The sequence below is a fragment of the Balaenoptera physalus genome, assembly GCF_965194825.1.
Source record: "Balaenoptera physalus genome assembly, chromosome: 2".
Taxonomy (NCBI): domain Eukaryota; kingdom Metazoa; phylum Chordata; class Mammalia; order Artiodactyla; family Balaenopteridae; genus Balaenoptera; species Balaenoptera physalus.
Window position 1 is genome coordinate 45,572,371 of NC_138883.1, and position 23,399 is coordinate 45,595,769.

The window sequence follows — 23,399 nt, forward strand, 5'->3', positions numbered from 1 at the left end:
AACCATGTCAATAATTCACCTTCCTCCCCACCCCACATCTTTGAGGGTGGAGACTCAGAGAGTAAATTCTTTGGCAATGAATAAGTAACTTTTTGCCCTTACCTATCCCACCCCCCGGTTTTAGGCTTATAAGTACTTCATTTTTTTTTTTTTAATTTATTTATTTATTTTTGGCTGTGTTGGGTCTTTGTTGCTGCTTGCGGGCTTTCTCTAGTTGCGGTGAGCGGGGGCTACTCTTCGTTGTGGTGTGCGGGCTTCTCATTGCGGTGGCTTCTCTTGTTGTGGAGCACGGGCTCTAGGCATGTGGGCTTCAGTAGATGTGGTGCACGGGCTTAGTTGCTCTGCGGCATGTGGGATCTTCCCGGACCAGGGCTCGAACCCGTGTCCCCTGCACTGGCAGGCGGATTCTTAACCACTGCGCCACCAGGGAAGCCCTAAGTACTTCATTTTTGATTCTTAAATTTTTTTTAATTTATTGAGGTGAAATTCAAATAGCACAAATTTAACCATTTTAAAGTGAACAATTGAGGGGCATTTAGTTCATTCAGAATGTTGTGCAACCACCGCCTCTAGTGCCAAAATGTTTCCATTACTCCAAAATAAAGTCCCATATCATTAGGCAGTTTTTCCCCATTTCTCCCTCACCCTAGCCCCTGGCAATCACCAGTCTTCATTCTGTCTCTGTGAATTTACCTATTCTGGAGACTTCATATAAATGGAATCATACAATATGTGACCTTTCATGTCTGGCTTCTTTCACTTAGCATGTTTTTGAGGTTCATCCAATTGCAGTATGTATCAGTGCTTGATTCCTTTTTATGGCAGTATAATATTACATTGTATGTATCTACCACAATTTGTTTATACATTCATCTGTTGGTAGACACTGGGTTGTTTCCACTTTGGAGCTATTATGAATAGTGCAGCAATGAATATGCGTCTACATGCCTATTATTTGTTTGAGTACTTGTTTTCAGTCTGGGGGGGTATATACCCAGATACCCAGGAGTGAAATTGCTGGGTCACATGGTAATTCTTATTTTAACATTTTTGAGGAATTGCCAAACTGTTTTCCATAGTAGCTGAACCATTTTAAGTTCCCACCAGCAATGTATGAGGGTTCCAATTTCTCAGTCTCTTTGCCAACACTTGCTATTTTCCATTTTTTAAATTATTATAGCTCATCCTGGATTCTGAATCCTGATTTCTACCTGCTTCTCAAATCTGGTGATCCTCATTTTGGTAATTCCCTCTCACTAGTCCCATCCTTAAACCAGATAACCGCTTCTCACAGGTTATTCCTGCTCTCTTACTGAGCCTTCCTCCTTGTTAAGTTTATAGTTCTCAAGAACGAGTCTTTACCAACTTAAACTACTTCCATTTTTCTTCATGCTAACAGTTTTTATATTTTCATTAATCTCCTTGCCTCCTGCCCAATAATATCAGATAATAGTTTCCCGATTAGCTGACAGTTCCACATAAACATAAATACCACTGGTCCTTAACCCTTAGCATAAGGTGCCTGCATAGCTTTGAAAGGGGAAAGTTAGTAGTGGTGGTTGGTGGTGAGAGATATGAGTAGGGCTGACTGATAATCTCTTTCAAGGGTGGGGACTGTCTAATTCACGTTTTTATCCATTTTTAACTCCTAGAGCAGTTATAATTAAAGAGCTCTTGAAACTTAACTTTAAGGGTAACAATGGTACAATTTTCCCCTCTAATAATCCCTTCCCATATACTGAAATTTAAAACTTTAGAATAGTTTGTCTCAGTCAGTATTAGGGAATCAGCATGTTGACTAGACATGAGTAGATCAAAGTAAGTTCCTTTTGCTGGTAGCTAAGTGCCCATAGGTGCTGATGAAGGTCATGTTCTGTGGTCACGTTCATGACACACTGAGAGATAACATTCCATATTTCATACTATGCCCTAGGAGGCTAAAAACATACTGATACTGGAGAACTCTGCTCTAGGGTATGTGTTTGTGGGAATGTAGCTGTGGTCACCAAATTCTTTTGTCTTTACCAGGAATAAATGTCACTTCTCAGGTACACCTAAAGAGATGTTATTGTATTAAAAGTAACTGGAGATGACAATGAAGTTTTAGTCTTAAGAAAATTTTAGTATTGTTTTTAAAGATTATGTAAACTTGGATTTCTTCATAGGTGCCAAAGAACGTTCTGAGATCTATGAAGCATTTGAAAACATCTATCCTATTCTAAAGGGTTTTAAAAAAACCTGAGTATATCATTCAACATCTCACAGTATGTTGGTTTGAATATGTGCATAAGCCCAGCACAGAAACAGCTGGATTATAGATATTCCATGCACATTTTGACTTTAGTTATTAAAGTGTTATTCTGTATGAGTAACCATGCCTAAGAAATGAAGAAACTTTTTTTCAAAATGACTCATGTATGTTATTTTTAAAATGGAAAAAGTAAACTTACTTCAGAATTTGAAGGATTTAGGGCCTTGCTAGAATGATACTGTAACATCATTAAAATTTAATGCTTTGCTCTTGTTAAAGATGTAGTACATTAACATGTGTTCTCTAAAAATATATAGCAATATATAGAAATTTCAAATAACTGCATAAAACAGGATAGAAAATTGTCTATTTTTTGCCTTTTTAAATATTGAGTAGATGATCCTGGCCATTAGGTACGGGCCTGTGAAGGATCCTGTCAGAATACAAATGAAACATGTAAGTCTGAAAACTTAAGAAAAGTTAAATAATTAAACATCCTTTTGTTTGAAATGGTCAGAGAAAATTATTTCTCTCCCTTAAAAATAAATCTTAAACTTTCAGGAACCATTCAGGTTTAGTATAAGGTCTATTTTGAAAACAGTTTAGGGATTTTGCGCTTTTTGGGGGTACTTTTATAATCCTATGTAGTTGTATTAAAATAGACCAGATAAGAGTAAGAGGCTGGAGCAAAGAGCTCAGCTTCAAGACCTAATTAGTTTGTGGAATCAGCCGCATTTGATGGAGAGGTGGAGATTAACAGGGAGGGATGGGCTAACAGGAGTCGTGGCCCTTGTTCTCAAGTGGGCAGTGATTGTCTTTCACTAAGATGAGGAGACATTTGTGGGGAGGGAGAGTTCAGGGTTTTTTTGTTTTATTTTTGTTTTGGCGGCACCGTGCAGGCTTGTGGGATTTTAGTTCCCCGACTAGGGATCGAACTGTGGCCCTCAGCAGTGAGAGCTTGGAGTCCTAACCACTGGACTGCCAGGGAATTCCTGAGAGTTCAGTTTTAATTTCAGTTTCCCAATTGCTGAGTTTGTTGGTGGTCACTGTACATTACTTTAAGCCTAGTGTAGGCAGTTATGAACTTGGGGGTATGGAACTTGGGAGAGAAGCCCTAGCTGGAGAGAGAATTTAGGGCAGTCATTAATTTACAGCCTGCCAAAATAATCCTTGAGAATCAGTGGTCTTGATCATTGACCTATGAGCCTCATTTTTTTTCTTCTGTAGTTTACAGGCATATTCAAACACTAGTTACTCTGATATAATCCTCCAACCTACCCTATTTATCCCCACAGAAAGAAATTTGGAGTCATCTAACCATGTTAAATTCTACCTAGTTCAAATTCTTTAAGATATGGCCCAGAGAAGCGGCCGAATGCTGGACATTAAAATTTATTTTTCAAAAAGATACAACTTTGATTTACACCTTCAGTACAGTTGTTTCCACTGGTTAGCTATTATTGGTAAAGTACTTATCAGATTACTATTAAACGGATTTACTTATTAATCCTTAGGTGGGTACTGAAATTCTCTCCATTTAACAGTTAAGAACACAGGCAGAGAGAGGTGAGGAATTTGCCCCGAATTACACAGCTATTAAGAAGGCGGGTGGGCCAAAATTCAACCTCGTTCCAAGACCCAGTTCCCTCACCCAACTCTGCGGTAGTTTTAGCCAAATTTAAAAGCATCCAGAGCGAATGACAGGAATTCCCTCATTGTGTTCCCAGTCTGTTTTCCCAGAATCCTTAGGGCATCGTATTACTATTTCTTAAACAAGCTGGAGGCGTTAACGTGTAGCCTGGGCGTGATTGAGCCTCAGATGACATTCTGTTGGGCTGACTTGCTCCTCTAAACATAATTCCTACTTCGGAAACGGCCGCCCCCGAGCAGTCAGAAAAACCCATTGCCCCTTCGGCCCTCGGCGGCCGAGGGGTGGGCGAGGCCGGGCGAGGCCGGGCGAGGGTCTCGCGGGACTCCCGCCGCGCTTCCGGCCCCTCCCCAGGCCCCTCCCAGGCCCCCTCCTCCTCGCCCAGGATGCACCTGGTTGAAAACAAAATCCCACGTGACTGGCTCTGCTCTCAGGCCATCATGGCGTCTCCCAGTGGGAAGGGATCCCGGGCGCCGGAGGCTCCTGGCTGCGGGCCCCAGCCCGTCGCCCGGGACCTGGTAGACTCCGTGGACGACGCGGAGGGGCTGTACGTGGCAGTCGAGCGGTGCCCACTGTGCAACACCACCCGCCGGCGGCTGACCTGCGCCAAGTGCGTCCAGAGCGGCGATTTCGTCTACTTCGACGGCCGCGACCGTGAAAGGTAAGGCAGCCGCCACGGCCCTATGGTTTCTAACCCGGGTGTCTCCACCGGCTCGGAGGCTGGAGCCTGGGGCCTGAGTTTGGGCCCCGGAGCCCAGCGAGAGGAGGGGGAGGTAGGGAGGGTAACTGCTTTGCGCCGGCGCTTTGCTCCCAGGGGAAAGAGTCGGGGATGGAGGCCAGAAGAGAGAAGGTCGCCGTTTCCCCCTAACCCACTCGAGAGGAGTCTGACCTCACGGTGCTCTTGGGTACTAGGGAAAAGGGATAGATGGTGGCTGTGGAGAGGTCTTCTATTACTGCCATAGAGTTGGATTCTCGGTACTTTGTTCCACTCCCATTCAAATGCTGGGTTTAACCTTTGTTTTCGAAAGCACGTTCATTCTCTAAAAGAGAATAAAACTGGTTAAGAGGGATTCGGGCCCTGGTAGCCTGTGTCACAGATGGATCTTATCAGACATGCTTACTCTAATGTGTGAACTAGGCTAGCTAGTTCCTCCCTTTTCCAAAGATTGTTTTAGATGCTAAGGAGTTTGGGTATGTGTTTTGGCTTTGTTTTAAAATCCAGACTGGGACCTGCAAGCCCTTAGTTAAGAGAATTCAAGAACGCGTTTTGGCCTTGTTTTGAAATTTAAACAGAGACCTACAAGTCCTTGGTTAAGATGATTGAAAAATTAGTGTGATTAGCTGCAAGGTCTCTCAGGCTCAACTTCTGTTTCAATAACTTAGTGTCAATGATAGTAAGCCAGCTAATTTTTTCAGTGCAAAAGTTCAGGTATTAATTCATTTACAAGAACCCGATAAGTTATTTTCTGTAACTTACTGCTAAGGAAACTGCACAGTACCTTGCCCTGAGTCACACAGATAATAAGTGTGGGGACCAGAATTAAATTCCAGGCAGCCTGAACCCATATGCCATGCACTTAACCACTGGATTATATAACGGCTGTATTTGGAAGTGTTTTTTGAGTTGCTGACAGTCCTCGCATCACGAATGGAGTTCATTTCTTTTTCTTTTGAGGAGATTTGTATGATTCAGTCTTTTAGTTCATCACTGTGTCTCATTGATGTACTTGATGACTTTAGAAACTGCTGATGTAATAAATAATAGCTTTAAAAATTAACACAGTTTTATTATAAGAATACTAGGTATGAGGTGGAAATGTCTAACTGATGGAGTTTATCATGGGTTCAGTTCTGGACCCTTTTCTCTATATACTTTTTCTTAGATTCATTCCCATAATTTAAATATCGTCTATATGCTGAAGACTGCCAGACTTGTATCTCCAACCCAGGCCTTTGTGAAATCAAGAAAACAGCTGCATACTCTGTCTGTATTTAAATTTGTAATGAGAATCTCCATCTTAATATGGCATACTGAATTCATGATTATCCATCATAAATCTGTTCCTCTCATGCTCATTCCAGCCCAGTAAATGGTAACCTCATTCTCTGGCACAGGCCAAAAAAACCTTCCAGTGTTCCTTGACTCCTCTCTTAATGCCACCATATATAATCCCATCAACAAATCCCATCCACCCTTCAAAACCGATCCTAAATCCAACCCTTTCACTGCCTCCTGGTTTGGTCCACCAGAGGATTATTGCCTCTTGAGTTCCTGCTTCCACCCTTTCTCCTTTATAGTGTGATTTCCATATTGCAGCCAGAGTTAACACCACTCCTCCATTCCTGTGTTCACATCTTCCAGGGGTTTCCTGTTTTACCCAAAGTAAAAAAAGCCAAAGTCCTTATCCAAAGTTCTGTATTGTCTGTTCCTCCATTGATCTCCTATTGCTTTTCCCTTACCCACTCTGCAGTACCATCCTGGCCTCCTTGCCAGTCCTCAAACATACCAAGAAGACTCCTGCTTCAGGACCACTGCAGTCTTATTCAGACTGCCAGGACTCTTTTCTTCTAGAAGTCTTCAGGGCTCCTTCCTTTGATTCCTTTAAGCCTCTGCTCATACATTAGAGGAACTCTTTCTTTGGACTATTCAACTAAAATAGTAACCTCCTTTCCCACTTAACCTGCTTTATTGTTTTCCATAGCACTTATCACCGTCTGTGGTTTACATATTAATTTGTCTAACTGCCCCCTGCTCCAGTGATGTAAGCTCTGTGAGAACAAAACAGTTTTGTACTCTGCTGTATCCTCACATAGTAGAAGCTTAATAAAGATTTGTTGAATGATTGGGTCAATCTACCCTTCCTTCCCAAACTTAATATGATTCTGAATCACTTCATTGTTATAAATCACGACCCATTTGTCACTAAAGCCAGAAACCCGGGAGTTATCCTAGCTTTTTCCTTTTATCTTACTCCGTGTATCCAAAATATTGACAAGTCTAATTTGATCTGCTCCGGAGTAGATCTTGAATCTGTCTACTTCTAGTCCAGACCACTATCATTTCTCTCCTGGCTACTTATTAGTTTCCTTTCTTTTACACGTACAGCTCCTCCCTAGCCTCCCTCTGGCCTTCACACAGCAGCCACAGTAGACATGTAAATCAGATACTGTCACTGTTCTGCTTAAACCTTTTCAGTGGCTTTCCACTTTATTTAAAATAAAATTCAAGCTCCTTACTATGGCATGTTAAGCCCCATGTGATTTGGCTACTGCCTACCTTCTAACTTTGGCTGTAAGGTTGAGTTTAAAATGTGGTCTTTGGATTCAAGCTGTATTGAACTGAATCCAAGCTCCACCACTTGCTATGTGATTTTGTAGTTTCTTAATCTCTCCTGTGCTTATTTCATTTTGAAAATGGAGTATCTAACTTCATAGGTTTCTGGTAGTGGTTACATAAGAGCATGCACTGAAGTACTTAGCATGATGTCTAGCATGTATTAAGTACTCAAAAAATAAACGCTTGCCATGTATCCTCATGTTCACAGCTCAGTAGTTGGGCCTTCTCTCATATCCTCAAACACATGAAACTTTTCCACCCGTGGGTCTTTTTCCTTGCTGTTCCCTCTGCCTGGAACATTGTTCCTCCTGATTGTCACCTTTCCTTTCATGTCTGAACTTAAATGTCACTTCCTCAGTGAGACGTCCCTGACCTTCACTAAGATAGGTCCCCACTTCCATCTCTCCCCCCATTTCTGTCACAATACTCAGTTCTTTCATGGTATTGAGCATGGTAAGTGGTGTTACTTTTTTGAGGAAAGTAACTGCATCCAGAATGTAGTTCCACGCAGGCATGAATTCTGGTTTTGTTCAGTCAGATCCCCAGTGCTTAGTGCAGCAGCAGTGGGCAGCACACAATAAGCAGATTGTTGAAGGAATGGTAAAGGCAAGACAACTTTAGAAACTGAAATACAAATTATTTTCAGAAGAGGGATGTGTTACAGTGGATTTCTTTCTATGACCAAGCAGAAAAGTGAAAAATAAATACCAGAACCATTCAAAATTTAGAAATGAACAAGAAATTTTAAGGTTCAGGGATAACAGACAGCTTCACTTCACTTTCCATTGTTCCCCGTTCTGAACCTTGTATTCCTAAGGAAGAGGAGTTTGCTTGTTTATTTTCCTTTGTTCCCAGAACACTGCCTAGCATCTAGTAGGATGTGAGAATCTGTCGAGACCCAGGACCACCGTCCTAATGGTCAAGTCAGTTTTACTGAGCTCTCATTGGGTACAGTTATCTGCATAAAATATTCTGGCAGTTACAGAAGAGAAAGGCAGGTCTCTGCTCTCAAAGCTTTACACTGACTACTAATAAGCCTTAAATTTCTTGGGCCAAAGGTTGATTGTGAGATATTCTGTTGTCTTCAGTATTTATGAAAAATTTTGCTTTCAGACTCTTTTTTCCTTTTACTTATGAAAAGCTCCTCACTAACTGTGGGAAACCACTTTGAAATAAAATATGGAAGCTTACAGCACAATTTAAATACTCTTGTTTAAACTCTGATTCTTTTCAGTAAATTAACCAGATTAGCTGTGCCTATAAGGATCTTGAATGTGATGTGCATATCAAAGTTCTTGTGAATGTAGATGTATTTTTTTCAGGTTTCATTAATAGACTAGCTGAATACATAGTTTGTAATGGTTTAGCAGTTCAAGGAAAATTAGATATTAAAGAACAAATCTGTCTCCCAATAATTAGTTCTTTTAACTCCTAAGAAGGGAACATGCATCTTTACATAATTTTGTGGACAGTATGAGTTTGGCAGTTAGATTGAAAAATACCTGAATGCGCTACTTTTTTTGTTATTGTTCAGTGGGAACACTTCCTTACAACCTTGGTACCCTCCTAGCACTATCCTTTCCTCATCTCCCACCTTGGCCTCAGTCCGAAAACAGTGCCCACTTTCTTCTCTGCTTTTTCATCTGCCGTTTGATGTGTGTGCTTCCTTAAGAGATGAAGAGGAATGATTTTAAGCAGTACTCTCAACACAATCTCCTTTGGATCTTGTACTGGAGAACATTTAAAAATTACAGGTTTGGACTTCCCTGGTGGCACAGTGGTTGGGAATCCGCCTGCCAATGCAGGGGACACGGGTTCGATCCTTGGTCCGGGAAGATCCCACATGCCGCAGAGCAGCTAAGCCCGTGTGGCACAACTACTGAGGCTGAGCTCTAGAGCCTGCAAGTCACAACTACTGAGCTTGCGTGCCACAGTTACTGAATCCTCCGTGCGCCTAGAGCCCGTGCTCCCGCAACAAGAGAAGCCACAGCAATGAGAAGCCTGTGCACCGCAACAAAGAGTAACCCCTGCTCACTGCAACTAGAGAAACCCCATGCACAGCAACGAAGACCCAAAGCAGCCAAAAATTAAATAAATAAATTTTTTTTTTTTTTTAATTACAGGTCTTTTAACAGGAACATAATTTTCTGGATTATACATTTATCTGACACCAAAAATAAGACTGCTACCCAACAGATAACAAGTTGAAGTAATCTTTCCACTCAAAACTGAAAAAAATTGCTTACCAGTTTATGGTAGTGTAGGAATGAGACAGGGAACATAATCTGAGGATACCCAGGAACATCTGCCTGCTGGTTTAGGAACCAGTTATTTTAAAGTGTGGATCAAAAAGAAAGGCAAAATTTATGAGCAATATGGGTAGTATTGCTTTTTTTTTTTTAATTTATTTTGGCTGCGCTGGGTCTTAGTTGCGGCATGCAGGATCTTTTTAGTTGCGGCATGCGGCCTTCTTAGTTGTGACATGCAAACGATTAGTTGCGGCATGCAGGTTCCCCGACCAGGGATCGAACGCAGGCCCCCTGCATTGGCAGCGTGAAGTCTTACCCACTGGACCACCAGGGAAGTTCCAGTGCTGCTTTTATATGTACCCTGAATCAGGAATGATGCAGCACTACCTTCACTGATGAGTTTTAAGAATATATGACTACAGTTCTACCAAGAAACAGAAATATGGGCGCTAAACAAATTGAGAAGTGAGATAAAGGACAAGCAAGAAATGTAGATGTTACTAAACATTTCAAGGGGAAGACACAGCCAACATCCAAAAAACTACCCTTTAGACATCTCTGTTCTGCCCTCCAGTATCTTTTTGGTTGTCAGTCACTGTAGCTTATAAAAATATTGTCATGGGATTTCGGTTCTGGGCCCACATTTGTATGCCCCACTCAGAAGAATAAAAGCTCTATAGGTAGCTCAACTCCCCATCTTTAGACAAGGGTTTATCAACCTGACTTCTGTTTGGTTATGTCTTTCAAGAAGGGTCACAACTCCCATCCCATGCAGCTTATTAATTGTATTTACGCCAATACATGTGGATCTGCTAAGAAAATATAACTTTTGTTTTCAATCAGTACCAGTGGCTACTCTTGCCATTATGTGTACCTTTTAGAATTTATAAAGGAATTTCACATTTATTATGTCATTTGTTCCCTACCACAAAACCATGAGTTATTAATCTGTTTTTAGAACGAGGAAACTCAGAGTAGTGTGCCTTACTTATTGCTGGGCTATGCTAATTCTTGAGTTTACCTCCAGATCTGAAATACATGTATAAATAAATAAATATATATATATATTCAATTTAATACATTAGTAAGATTAAGTACAAAATCACTCATTGCAATGAAGAAAAGGGAAACTAGCCTATATTATGTGCTAAGTGCCTGTACCTGATGCTTTCACATTTATCTTATTTAATCCCTGTAACCAAGTAGGATAATCACTATTCCCATTTTACAAGGGAGAAAACGAAACAATGCTCTGTTTCTGCTTTCTCCTAATCACTTAACCTTCATTCCTGCCGGTGGAGTATATGTTTTTACTACAGTTAACCCTTGAACAACAGCGGTTAATTCGCCTGTAATTTATAGTCAGCCCTCCTTATCCGCAGTTCCTCCACATCCACAGATTCAACCAAATTCCGACCCTGTAGTACTGTAGTATTTACTGTTGAAAAATATCTGCATATAAGTGGACCCACTCAGTTGAAACCCGCATTGTTCAAGGGTCAGCTGTGTATTTTCTCATACCTAAATATTCTAACATAAGATAAAAGAACCATTCTGATAAGGACTGTGTTTTTTCATATTGCATTTGTTCATAAACATTATAACCTTGAATGCCTAAAGAATTTAAGGGAGAAAAATTTGATGGCTAGTAATTCTTGCTGTGTTAGTATCCTAGTTCAAGAAATATGCAGTTCTTTAACCATTTCTGCTTAAATAAGGGAGATTGCTGTGCTCTTCTCCAGGTGCATCTGTGCTCTCTCTTCCCCAAGAAGCCTTTCTGCCTTATTTCTAGAGCCAGAATCATCGTTAACTTTTCACCAAACCTGTGTCCAAATTGGAGCTGGGGATAATTCTCCACCACTGACCTAAAAACTGTTAATGCTCATTTTCTGCTTTTAGATTTAAGGAACCTAAGGAATATAATCAGTGTCAAGAGACCTAAGGACTTTAGATACTTTTAGGGGATTGTGTATATTTTTTTATAGTGGATATGGTCCTCAAAGGTGGAGCTTGAGAAATTTTAATTGATTGAATATTGGTTTTTTTCTGATTATAAAAGTATGTATGATTATTGTAGAAAACTTGTAAAGTACAATAATACGTAAAGAAGGAAACAGATTTTGCCCATATTCTCACAACTGTTAGTGTTTTGTTATATTTGCTTCCAGCCTTGTTTCTATGTATGTGTGTGCTTGTAAATATATTTTTTTCATTTGGAATCATACCATGTGTATATAGTTTGATGCTCTGCTTTTTCGTTTTCTTTAACCCAACATCTTATAAACACATACTAATGTCTTTGTCTACAAAAATATTTTAATGTCCTTCATGGCAATATGGTGTTGTTTGATAATCATTCTCCTTTTGGACATTAAAGTTGTTTCCAGTTTTTGCTATTATGACTAATTTCACAATTGGCATAAATCTTCTTCCTCATCTCTGATCTTTTCCTTGAACTGCGTAACTGGTTCCAAGGGTTTACTAATTTTTAAGGCCCTCAGTGGCATATTCAAAAGTTTTGTGTTTTTTGTTTGTTTGTTTTACCTTTCTTAAAATACATTAATAGTGTTTCTTAGACTTTTCTATTGCCATTACCCTAGGCACAAAGGATGAGGGAAAGGACTGAGAAGGCAGATGGAGGGATTAGTTATTTTATGAAAAACACTAAGTAAGTGCTCAGTAAGTTGTAGATGTTATGACGATGTTAATGATCATCTAGCACAGAATTAATAGTAGGATCCCTGATAGAGTGCATGCCTGGGTGCTGCTTTTCTGATTGCGTGGGACAGACTTAGGTGACCAGTCCCACCTGTAGCCAGATCCACTCAGTCGCCCAGGACGACCTGTGGCCGTGGGATAGCGTGGAGCGATGAGGGTCACACTCTTAACTGATCCTTATCAGCAGCACACTCCTGTCCCTGCTGTCCCGCTGGTGTATTGAGGTCCTCTAGGGCAGGACAGATTAACTTCTCACCTTGTGAAACAGCAGAATTTCCTCTGCCTATAATGCCTTCCTTCCCTTACTTAGCAAGGCCACCTCTAACCTGTCCTCAAGGGGCAGCCCAGGCAGGCGTGACTGCTGGAGAGCTCCCTCTGAATCCTGAGCTGGGTGTGTGCCATCTCTTGTAGCACTGTTGACTACAAGAGATGGCACACAACCCAGACTCTCTATGACCATCTGCTCCTAGTTTTCATCAGTCTCTATCACAGGGGCACTTTTTAAAGTCAGCTTAAGGGAGTACTTTTGTAGGGAAGAAAGGAAATATAAGTCTGGAGGAATTTGGTAAATAACAAAGAAGGCATTTTGAAATTGGGAAAGAAAATATAAGAAATAGTGTTGTAGGGACTTCCCTGGTGGTCAGTGGCTAGGACTCCGCGCTTCCAACGCAGGGGGCCCAAGTTCAGTCCCTGGTCAGGGAACTAGATCCCACATGCCGCAACTAAAAAAAAAAAAGTATCCTGCATGCCACAACAAAGATCCCACGTGACACAACTATGACCCGGCTTAGATAGATAGATAAGTAAATAAGTAAATAAATAAATAAATAAAAAAGGAAAGAAATAATGTTGTAAAAGCCCTGATTCATGGTATAGGTTCACTGGCGGATTCTTTTCCGAAAACAATAGAAGTCTGTAGAGCCACTGAACAACAACAACAAAACTGATAAATGTATCTGCATAAAATTTTGGAAAATTGGTAGAGCAGAAACATAAGTAGTCACTAAGCAGATTGAGGAAGAATAATTTCAAGATGTATGAAAGGAAATAGCTAATTTCTCTAATAAATAACCCTTTAAAAAAAAACTATAGGACTTCCCTGGTGGCGCAGTGGTTAAGAATCCACCTGCCAATGCAGGGGACACGGGTTCAAGCCCTGGTCAGGGAAGATCCCACATGCCGCAGAGCAACTGGGCCCGTGAGCCACACCTACTGAGCCTGTGCTCTAGAGCCTGCGAGCCACAACTACTGAGCCCACGTGCCACAACTACTGAAACCCACGCGCCTAGAGCCTGTGCTCCACAACAAGAGAAGCCACCGCAATGAGAAGCCCGCACACCGCAGTGAAGAGTGGACCCTGCTCACCGCAGTTAGAGGAAGCCCGTGCACAGCAATGAGACCCAGTGCAGTCAAAAATTAAAAAAAAAAAAAAAAACTATAGAAAAGTGAACAAAGGGTATAGGGGGATAACAAAAGAAAAGTAGCCAATAAGATAGGAAAAGGTGTTAAACATTTCTAACTGTGAAATGAAGAAAGGCAAATAAATGGATTATGAAATGTCTTTGAGGAGAGGGAGGCCAGTCAGGTTAGCAAAGAGTAAAATGTGCAGTGCTGTGAGTAAGAAAACAGGTTGGTAGGGTTGTAAATATAATATGAACTGATTCAGAGGAAATTTAAAGATAACTGCCAGGAGTTGCCGTGTAAACCTAAATGCACCCAGATATTCATTTCTAACATTACTGCTAATAGTGAAAATTTGGAAGCGATGGCAGTGTTCATCAGTAGGTGTTTCTGTAAATAAATTATATGATGTCCATTCAGTGAAATTCTGTGTACCTGTTAAAGAATGAGATAGGTCTTTATGTTCTGAAGTGGAAAAAGATAAAAAACATTTTACGTGATAAACCCAGCTTGAAAGACAGTATATAAAAAATGCCTTTCCCCCCTTCCTTTTCCTTTTTTCTTTTTTCTTTTTTTTCCTAATCTATCTCTGTGAGTCCTGGGATGGAGAATGCAGAGGATGGGTGAGGCGCTGACCAGCCACATTCCTTGATAACCATCTGCTTTCGCTTTGTTCACACTACCTATTTTCATTTCCTCATGAAGAATGACATTACTCATGAAGTGTTTGATGCAGTAGGAACTGTTATCTTCTGTTTGTTATTCCTGCTGTCCTCTGTATGTTTGTTTTAAGTTTGTTTTGTTTTGTTTTGTTTTGTTTTTTAAACAAAACCCAAGAGAACTAACCAGCTTGATATAAAGCTGGACAGTGTTATCATCCCAATTTGTTTTAGTGCACAGTGGCATTTTTACAACAGATCTGATTCATAGCCCCTAAAAGCAGGATTTTATCCTCCATGTCAGTCCTTTGTTTACACAGGTGGATGAGTCTTGTGAGCTTGTCCTCTCCTTCAGGTTATCGGAGCATGAATCACCACATTAGGTAGAAGTAAATACCACATTCGTTTCTCATTTTTGATAGAAGGAAATGGAAGCATATAACAAGTAACCTGTCTAGTTCACAGCCAGTTGCAGAAAAATGAAAGATTAGATTTCTTAACGTTCCGTAAAATGCTTTGTCATAAGTTGCAGGCACATAGTAAATGCCTGATAAATTAATTGATGAATCTATGAATTTGTCCACATCCCACACTGGTTTCAGAGTTTTCTAATACTGTTTCATGTAGTTACCACCTTACTGGCCATTGCAGTGCTACCCAATACAACTTTGTGCAGTGATGTTCCGTATCTATGCCATCCAGTAAGGTAGCCCCCAGCCATATGTGGCTATTGAAATGTGGGTAGTGCAACTGAGAAACTGAATTTTTAATTTAATTTTAATTTAGTCATGTAAGTATGTAATTCTGTCACATGTGATATTATCTGATTTGGTTTCTTGTTTAATATATATTGTACATTTTCAGTGACTGACTATTAAATGGTAGGGTCATAATTAGACCATTTTATCCCTTCCATTTAGAAGTAGATATCTGGGTATGTTTCAAATGTGGGATTATAGAAATAGTATGTTAGAGAGACTTTTATGTCTGGATTATTTTAAGGAAGAGATTTTTAGGGCTGTTATGGTTCTGTTAAATTGTTTTCATTTAGGCTATGATTTCACGAGATAGCCAAAGGCCTAATCTTGGACTCCACACCACGTTACTGTAGCATGTGGCATTACCTTTGTTTCTTTGAAAGTAGTGAGCCACCATTAGCTCAATTCAAAATCAGTTGCATGATGTTAGCCATACTTTTTTTTTTTAACCTAAAATTCTTATTAAGCAACAAGTCATTTTAGGTACTCAGTAGCCACATGTGCCTGATGGCTACCGTGTTGAACAGCATAGACCTAGAAGATTTGAGTATCACTGCTAGCCACCTTCAGCTAGTTGACGTTTATAGAACTCTGTATCCAGCAGCTGTAGAAAACACGTTCTTTTCAAGTGCACGTGGAACTTTCACCGAGACGTGGCGCACCATATGCGAGGCCATAAGACAGTCTCAAATCAAAAGATTAAAATCTCATAGAGAATATTCTGGGACCACATCAGCCTTAAAGTAGAAAAATTACAGTACGTTACCAAAAAACCTATATATCTGGAAATTGAACAATACACTTCTAAATAATTCATTGGTCAAAGAGGGAATTTGATGGAAGATTAGAAATGTCAACCTAAATGGTAAAATACACGATATCAAAATGTTTAGAGTTTAGCTTAAGCAATACTTCTGGGGGAAATTTATAACTCTGTATACTTATATTAAAAAGGGAGAGGCTTAAAGTTGATGATTGAAGTTCCTACCTTAAACTGCAAAAAAAACAAAACAAACTAATCCCACATAAGGTAGCAGGAAGAAAATGAGAATAAGGGTAGAATAGTGACAAACAGCAAAAATGAACTGCAATGTGATATTCTTTCCTTTTGATAACTTTTATTAAGTAACTTGCTAGCCCGTAATGACTAGAAGTAAAATTAGTGAGAAAACAATTGTACTTTAAGAATTATAAGGAACCAATTTATAAATGAGAGTAGGGTTAAATTAAACTTAATAATTACAATTATTTTTATAATGGAAGCCTCCGTTTTCTTGAATTCTGATTCATTTTAGTGCTCTGATTTACCTGTTTTGGAGGACAATTTAACCTAGGAGTGAAAAAACCTATAGACATATTTTATAAACCCATGAAAGAGTTTTAAAGCTGAGAATTTGAACTTAGTTTTGTTTTTTTTGTTTTTTTTTAAAATAAATTTATTTATTTATTTTTGGCTGTGTTGGGTCTTCATTTCTGTGCAAGGGCTTTCTCTAGTTGCGGCAAGCGGGGGCCACTCTTCATTGTGGTGCGCGGGCCTCTCACTGTTGCGGCCTCTCTTGTTGCAGAGCACAGGCTCCAGACGCGCAGGCTCAGTAGTTGTGGCTCACAGGCCTAGTTGCTCCGCGGCATGTGGGATCTTCCCAGACCAGGGCTCGAACCCGTGTCCCCTGCATTGGCAGGCAGATTCTCAACCACTGTGCCACCAGGGAAGCCCTGAACTTAGTTTTAAATAACCAAATGGTAAGCATCTGTAAGCGTGCCATTGAGAAGATATGTTCAGGACAGTGACATTTCCGGATGAGTCTGCAGAAATGTTTGGCTCTCAGGAATTTGCATAATCTCATTCAACTGAAAAAAAAAAATTTAAATAAAACACTGAATTTTTTTCTTACAGGTTTATAGACAAGAAGGAAAGGTTAAGCCAACTTAAGAGCAAGCAAGAAGAATTTCAAAAAGAGTGAGTTTTCATTTTGTTTTTTAATTTGTGGAGGTTTTCTAGTCACCACATGGTTTAATTCAGTGCTGTGGTATGCATACATGTGGATTGCTAATCTATTGAATTTAGGTTACAAATCTCCCCGTGTGAAGAGCAGTACATCTGGGAGAAGCAAAATAGGAGAGATGATCAAGTTTCTAGAAAACACTGGGATCAAACCTGGTGCCTGGTTCACAGCAGGCAGTGACTGGATGGGTGAATCAAACCTCTGGCCCTGATAATTGACGTATGGTAAATGGGTCCAGGACAGAAGGCATATTAGACTAACGGTGGTGGCTCTTGTAGGACATTATTGCTTCTGTTTATCTTTATTCTTATGTATCAGGGTTTTGCAGAGTGTGGTCTGCAGATCATCTACATCAGAATTCATTAACTTCAGTACTGGTTAAAAGTGTAGATTCTTGGAATCCTATTCTCAGATATTCTGATTCAGTAGGCCTGGGGGGAGGCCCAGGAATCGGAGTATTCATGAGCACCCAGTGACTCTCTCATCCTCTGGATTTGGGAATTGTCCTGTAGAACCTTTTGTCCCAAACTGATCCAGTCACTATTCTCCATGCACACCCCAGACCTGATTAACACATTTATGAGTAGATGAAATCTTCAGAGATACTCTGCATTAGAAAAACCCGCTTAGATTTATTTAACTCAGTCATTTCTCTAACTTACTCTGTCACGGAAACTTTTATTTTTTCCTGTAGAACACTTCATTCCGTAGAACAAATTTCTGCCTAAGCTGGCTTATGCCTTTTTTTTTTTTTTTAATTAATTAATTAATTAATTTATTTATTTATTTTTGGCTGTGTTGGGTCTTTGTTGCTGTGCACGGGCTTTCTCTAGTTGTGGTGAGCAGGGGCTACTCTTCGTTGTGGTGCACGGGCTTCTCATTGTGGTGGCTTCTCTTGTTGCAGAGCACAGGCTCTAGGCGCGTGGGCTTCGGTAGTTGTGGCACACGGGCTCAGTAGTTGTGGCTCACAGGCTCTAGAGTGCAGGCTCAGTAGTTGTGGTGCACGGGCTTAGTTGCTCCCTGGCACGTGGGATCTTCCCGGACCAGGGCTCGAACCTTTGTCGCCTGCATTGGCAGGTGGATTCTCAACAACTGCACCACCAGAGAAGTCCCATGGCTTGTGCCGTTTTGGGGGGAGCTGACAATAGCATTTGGACCATGAATTCTCTTGTAACTATCATTATTATTAATTATGACTGATGGAAATTATTGATTATGATGGAGGACAAAGGCTATGGCTGTTATGGAAGTTTATTGTGAATGTTTATAGAAAGGCTCTGAGCTGTATTAAAAGTGCAGAAGGAAGGAGGTGAGAAAAAATTGCAGAGAGCAGGGAATCTGGAAAATATTTTTCAATGCTTACATCCCACTTTGGTATATCCAGCTGTTTCTGAGACCTTATTTTAAAAAGTTGTTGATTTTGCATTTTTGAGCTTCACCAAATTCATTATTTTAAGAGCATATTTCCTTTGTCTCTTCTCCATACAGAGTGTTAAAAGCTATGGAAGGAAAATGGATAACAGATCAGTTGGTAAGCTATAAGAAGTATTTAAATAATATTCTTTACACTTGAGGTTACATGTTTTTAAGTTGGCAGAACTTCAAAAATCATTTCGAATTTAAATTTATTTTTGATCATTTTTTGGCAGTTCTCTGTGAATATATTTGTAGTGTGGGCTTCTCAGATATTTCATCCAGGTACCAAAAACAGGGTATTGGCAATTAATTATGGAACCACTGTAAGGAATAATTATGAAGTCTGGTATTGACATGGAGATACAAGAACAGTGAGGTGTCCTTTTTAAAAAAATTACTCATCGTAAACACCTACTTTGTAGATGGGTTAATGATTGAATGTGAAAAATAAACTCAAATATTAAAAGAAAATATGGGAGAGTATTTTTATAATCTGGGGATGAGCAGACCTTTATAAGCCATAAGGGAAAACATTTGACACACTACATAAAAGTTTAAAAGTTCTATATGTTAAAGACCGTAGCAAAATGAATATAAACTGGGAAAAAATGAGTACAACATATGAAAATAAGGAGTTTGATTGATTATACTTTTATTCACTGTTGGTGGGAGTATATATTGACATATTTGTTTGGGGGACAATTTGGTGGTGCTTTGTTGGTTTTTTAACGCACGTGTGGTATATCGGCAATTTTCCTCCTAAGAAAATACACATGAATGTAGAGATTTATGGATAAAGAGGCTGATTGTCTGCATCATTGGTAGTAAAGTTAAAATATAATCTAAATACTCATCAAACAGAATGAGATAATTATGATACTGTGTAGCTGTTGAAAAGAATGTGGTCAGTCTACATGCACTTGTATGGAATGATGTCCAAGGTATATTTTTTAATGAAACAATCAAACAAAAAGCAGGCTAGGGTAAAGTATGATTCCATTTGTGTATGTGTTTTAAATATATATCTGAAAAGATACATATCAAACTTTAATTGAGATCAACCCTGAAGAGTGGGAAGGAGTCAGGTTAACAATCTCTTTCTTCTCTTTTGTGATGCTTAATTTTTTTCATAATAATAATAAGCATCCTTCATAATTTTTAAATAATACTTAAAGAGATGTGATATAAGTGAATTCTGCTTATGCTCTGAATGTTATATAAACAAGTTGTATGGAAAAAAGTTATAAAAGGCTATTTATAAAGAATCTCATCCCAGTTTTTCTAAGTTCTAAGTTTTCTAGTTTTTCTATCAAAAATTTAAATATGGATTCTTAAAGACTAATACCTTTTAAAAGTGAAGACATCTCATTGCCAGTTTATTCCTGAATCCATCGGTTCCCGTGCATGTGTTCTCAGATGTTTCTCTCACCCCACTGGAGAGGGGAGAGTTTTACCCACTGAACATTCCTGTAATCTACTCTGTATCTTGTACCATCAGACTGCTTAGACAAGTGTGAAACATTATAAGCATTTGACTGTTGTTGTAAGCTTTCAATTATCCCCGTTTATGGAGGCATTATGGAATAGATAAATAGTACTTTTTTAAAACTAGTAGGGCAGATTTTTACTTATCCTTTATTCTCTTTGGGGAAGCTGTACCTAAATCCTGGTAATGTAAAAAGGCAGTTTCATGTTTCATATAACTTTTTGAGGCTTTTCAAGAAATCTTACATGAGTTATACACTTAAAAAAAAAGACTTCTGCTTTATTGCGGTTTTTATTATTTTGCAAGTAATATTTGCTTATTGTATCAGTGAGATAATACAGTTGGTGGTCTCCTCAGTAACCAGCACTGAGAATTTAGAGCAGCGCATCCATAGAACTCTCTGATGATGCAAATGTTCTCTGTCTACACTGCCCGATATGGTAGCCATTAACCAATTGTGGTGTTGACATGTACCACCTGACATGTGGGTTGTGAGAGTAGGAACTTAAATTTTATATAACCTAATTGACTTGCAGATAACTACATGGGACCTGTAGCTATGTATTGGACAGGGCAGGTTAAGAGAATATCCTTCAACATTTTTCTCTGTGCTTATTAACACATAAAAGAACTATGTGAATTTCTCTTTCTCTCTTAATTTCCTAGCAGCTTCTGCACTGAACCAGAGTAACATTTTTTTTCTTTTTTGTAATCCACTAGTTACAAAAGCTATAAGAAATATAATTATACTGGTCTTTTCTTCATTACATTTTCTAAGACACACCTCAAAATAAGTAGTGTCCCCAGTAGATAATCATATTAGTCATTAGAGACCAACATTTGTGATATTTATTTCATACCTTTTTTAAGAGATGGAAAATAATGTCCTGCAAGATGAGGATTGAACAGCTGAAACAAACTATATGTAAAGGAAATGAAGAAATGAAGAAAAGTAAGTAATTTTCCCGCCTCTCTCCAGCCCTAATAAAGGAAGGACTCATGTGGAACTTCATGCGATTAATAAACAAACTAGAGAGACAGAGGAAGGGAGACAGAGAAGGGGTGGGGGGAGGCAAGAGCAACATGGAAAAGTTTACTGCTTGCCTTTCTCTTTGTAAAACATCTGTATAAGGAATTTATATATATATATATTTTCAGATATATGTATATAAAACATATATCTGTGTATATACACACACACACACACATATGTCCATATATACATATACACATGCACGCAAATGTAATGACCTTTAAACTGCTACATTTCTCAATTTAAGAAGTTAAGGAATGTATGTGTCCCGTTTCCCTTAGCTGACAGGAAGCTCAGAGTCAGTCTTGGTAATCAGGTATAATAATTATTAGTTCACGCCAGAAGCACAGAATATAAGACTCAGTGAGTCTTATACATATTTTAATCTGTATTAATCTTGCATTACATCTGTGTACTTCATACTTTATCAAAGGTGGTTGTCAAATTTTAAGAGTCCTCTTAGAAATCCTGTGTCCTTAGAAACAGTCCATGTTGGAACTTCCCTGGTGGTCCAGTGGTTAAGACTCCACGCTTCCAATGCAGGGGGCATGGGTTCAATCCCAGGTCAGGGAACTAAGATCCCACATGCCACGCGGCCAAAAAATAAATAAATTAAAAAAAACTTAAAAAAGAAAAAGAAAGAAATAGTCCTTGTATTTCTGAAGATAAGTGTTTAAAGTTTAGAATGGGTCGCCATCATACCTTGTAAATCTGTTTCTTGTCTACTCATTGCTTTCAGAAGCAAGTATTTTATAGTGGTAGGTAATGGTGTAAAAGCTGTCTTTGAAAACGCTTGTCCTAATAAAGTGCTTGCATGGAGTTTCACAGGATTAATAAGCTAGAGAAGCAGGGTAGCTGGGTGAAGAGCTACAGCCAGCCACTCTTCCACCGAGTTTGGCTTGCACTCTCCAAAGGCTCTGGGTCAATAGCAGTGTAGGGACTCATTACTTACCATGGGTTCACCCTCTTTCCCCTCCTCCCTGGATGTTCGCAGTAGGAGTTTGCCACCAGGCATCTGTGAACCTCCTGAAATTGCTGAATTGACTGAGCCTGGTGCACTTCTCTGATGAGCAAGTTTAAAACTTTGGTCAGCTCTTTTTAATAGGCTCCTAGCCCCAAAATACAAAAGCAACAACCATGGAAAATAAAGATATGGTTCTAAATTAGTGGACTCTATAACTGTGATTTCCATCCCTAGCAAAACATTGGAGTCACCTGATAACCTTTTTTTAAGATCTAGAGAGAGAATCCTGGGACCTACTTTGGACTTAGGAAATTAAAATCTCATGCATGGGGACCGGGGTCAATGGTTCTTAAGCTGTCTCTAGTAAACCGATACCAATACTTTTGTAAAATACAATAAAATTAGTTACTAGAAAAATGATTGCACACTTGGATGTTATGGCAATGTCACATAGCCATATCAAAGAAAATAGGTTCTAAACTTAGTCTATATTTCTGTACTCCTCTTGTCTGGTAAAAGTTTGCAGATGGGCCAGATCCATAGTTCATACTTTGAGTAGTAGCACTACTCTGAGGACCTGCCAGGCTCAGGAACCACTGCTCTTTAGGACATAAATACAGGCTGGTTGCCACCCACTAGACCAGACTCACAAAATTGTACAAACAATTTTAAGGGAGTTAATGGATTCCAGAAGCTATGAATGAGCTCAAGTCAATGGATTAGATTAAGCGCTTGCTGTTCAATAAATAGTCTGTTTTTTTTTATAAACAGAATCTTGTTGAAATATCAGTTATAAACTATAGAGCCTGATGAATATTTTCTCCAGAATCTTTTAAGATGTCATGGTACAGAATAATACGGTATAGATAGGGAAGTTTGATTGTATTTGAAATTTCAGAGTTGAGTTGATCTGTTACTTGTCCAAAAAAGCGAGAGTAGATTACAGACGGTATCCAAATGTTTTTTGTTTTTTTTAAATTTATTTATTATTTTTGGCTGCGTTGGGTCTTTGTTGCTGCGCGCGGGCTTTCTCTAGTTGTGAGCGGGGGCTACTCTTCGTTGTGGTGTGTGGGCTTCTCATTGCAGTGACTTCTCTTGTTGCGGAGCACAGGCTCTAGGCGCGCGGGCTTCAGTAATTGTGGCATGTGGGCTCAGTAGTTGTGGCTCGCGGGCTCTAGAGCACAGGCTCTGTAGTTGTGGCACATGGGCTTAGTTGCACCACGGCATGTGGGATCTTCCTGGACCAGGGATCGAACCCGTGTCCCCTGCATTGGCAGGCAGATTCTTAACCACTGTGCCACCAGGGAAGTCCCCAGTATCCAAATGTTTTAATGTTCAGGGGGAGATAGCATGGAGAGAAGAGTAAACTAAATTGAGTCTGCACTAGTGCAAGTTGGGTGACTGTGGTGATTTCCTGCCACCTACAAGGGGTCCTGATATGAAATTGGAAAATGTCCTTTAAAAATCTGACCACCG

The 23,399-nt window shown here is 39.5% G+C and overlaps 2 protein-coding genes and 1 long non-coding RNA gene across 7 annotated transcripts in view; 2 read left to right on the forward strand and 1 right to left on the reverse strand.

The window, feature by feature from the left end:
• TBPL2 (TATA-box binding protein like 2) overlaps window positions 1-4,196 on the forward strand; it is a 39,892-nt gene extending 35,696 nt beyond the window's left edge. Inside the window, exon 8 of the mRNA XM_082450523.1 lies at window positions 2,166-4,196. Coding sequence (XP_082306649.1) covers window positions 2,166-2,242 — 77 coding nt within the window. The 3' untranslated portion in view covers window positions 2,243-4,196. The remainder of the gene's footprint in view (window positions 1-2,165) is intronic.
• Window positions 4,197-4,307: 111 nt separating this feature from the next.
• The window catches only part of ATG14 (autophagy related 14), a gene marked incomplete at its 3' end in the record, with an annotated part of 271,275 nt that continues 252,183 nt past the window's right edge, over window positions 4,308-23,399 (forward strand). For 2 of the 5 annotated variants that reach the window (XM_082450428.1, XM_082450426.1), the window contains exons 1-4: window positions 4,308-4,560; window positions 16,916-16,978; window positions 18,513-18,555; window positions 20,797-20,878. In XM_082450428.1, the coding sequence (XP_082306554.1) occupies window positions 4,340-4,560; window positions 16,916-16,978; window positions 18,513-18,555; window positions 20,797-20,878 (409 nt within the window). In that variant the 5' untranslated portion in view covers window positions 4,308-4,339. The remainder of the gene's footprint in view (window positions 4,561-16,915; window positions 16,979-18,512; window positions 18,556-20,796; window positions 20,879-23,399) is intronic. The other 3 variants (XM_082450429.1, XM_082450427.1, XM_082450425.1) reach the window with 2 other exon arrangements.
• Window positions 16,457-18,504, reverse strand: LOC309655406. Its single transcript, XR_014260822.1, has 2 exons — window positions 18,388-18,504; window positions 16,457-16,869 (listed from the first exon to the last, which is right to left on the reverse strand). It is a non-coding gene; the product is annotated as an uncharacterized lncRNA (long non-coding RNA).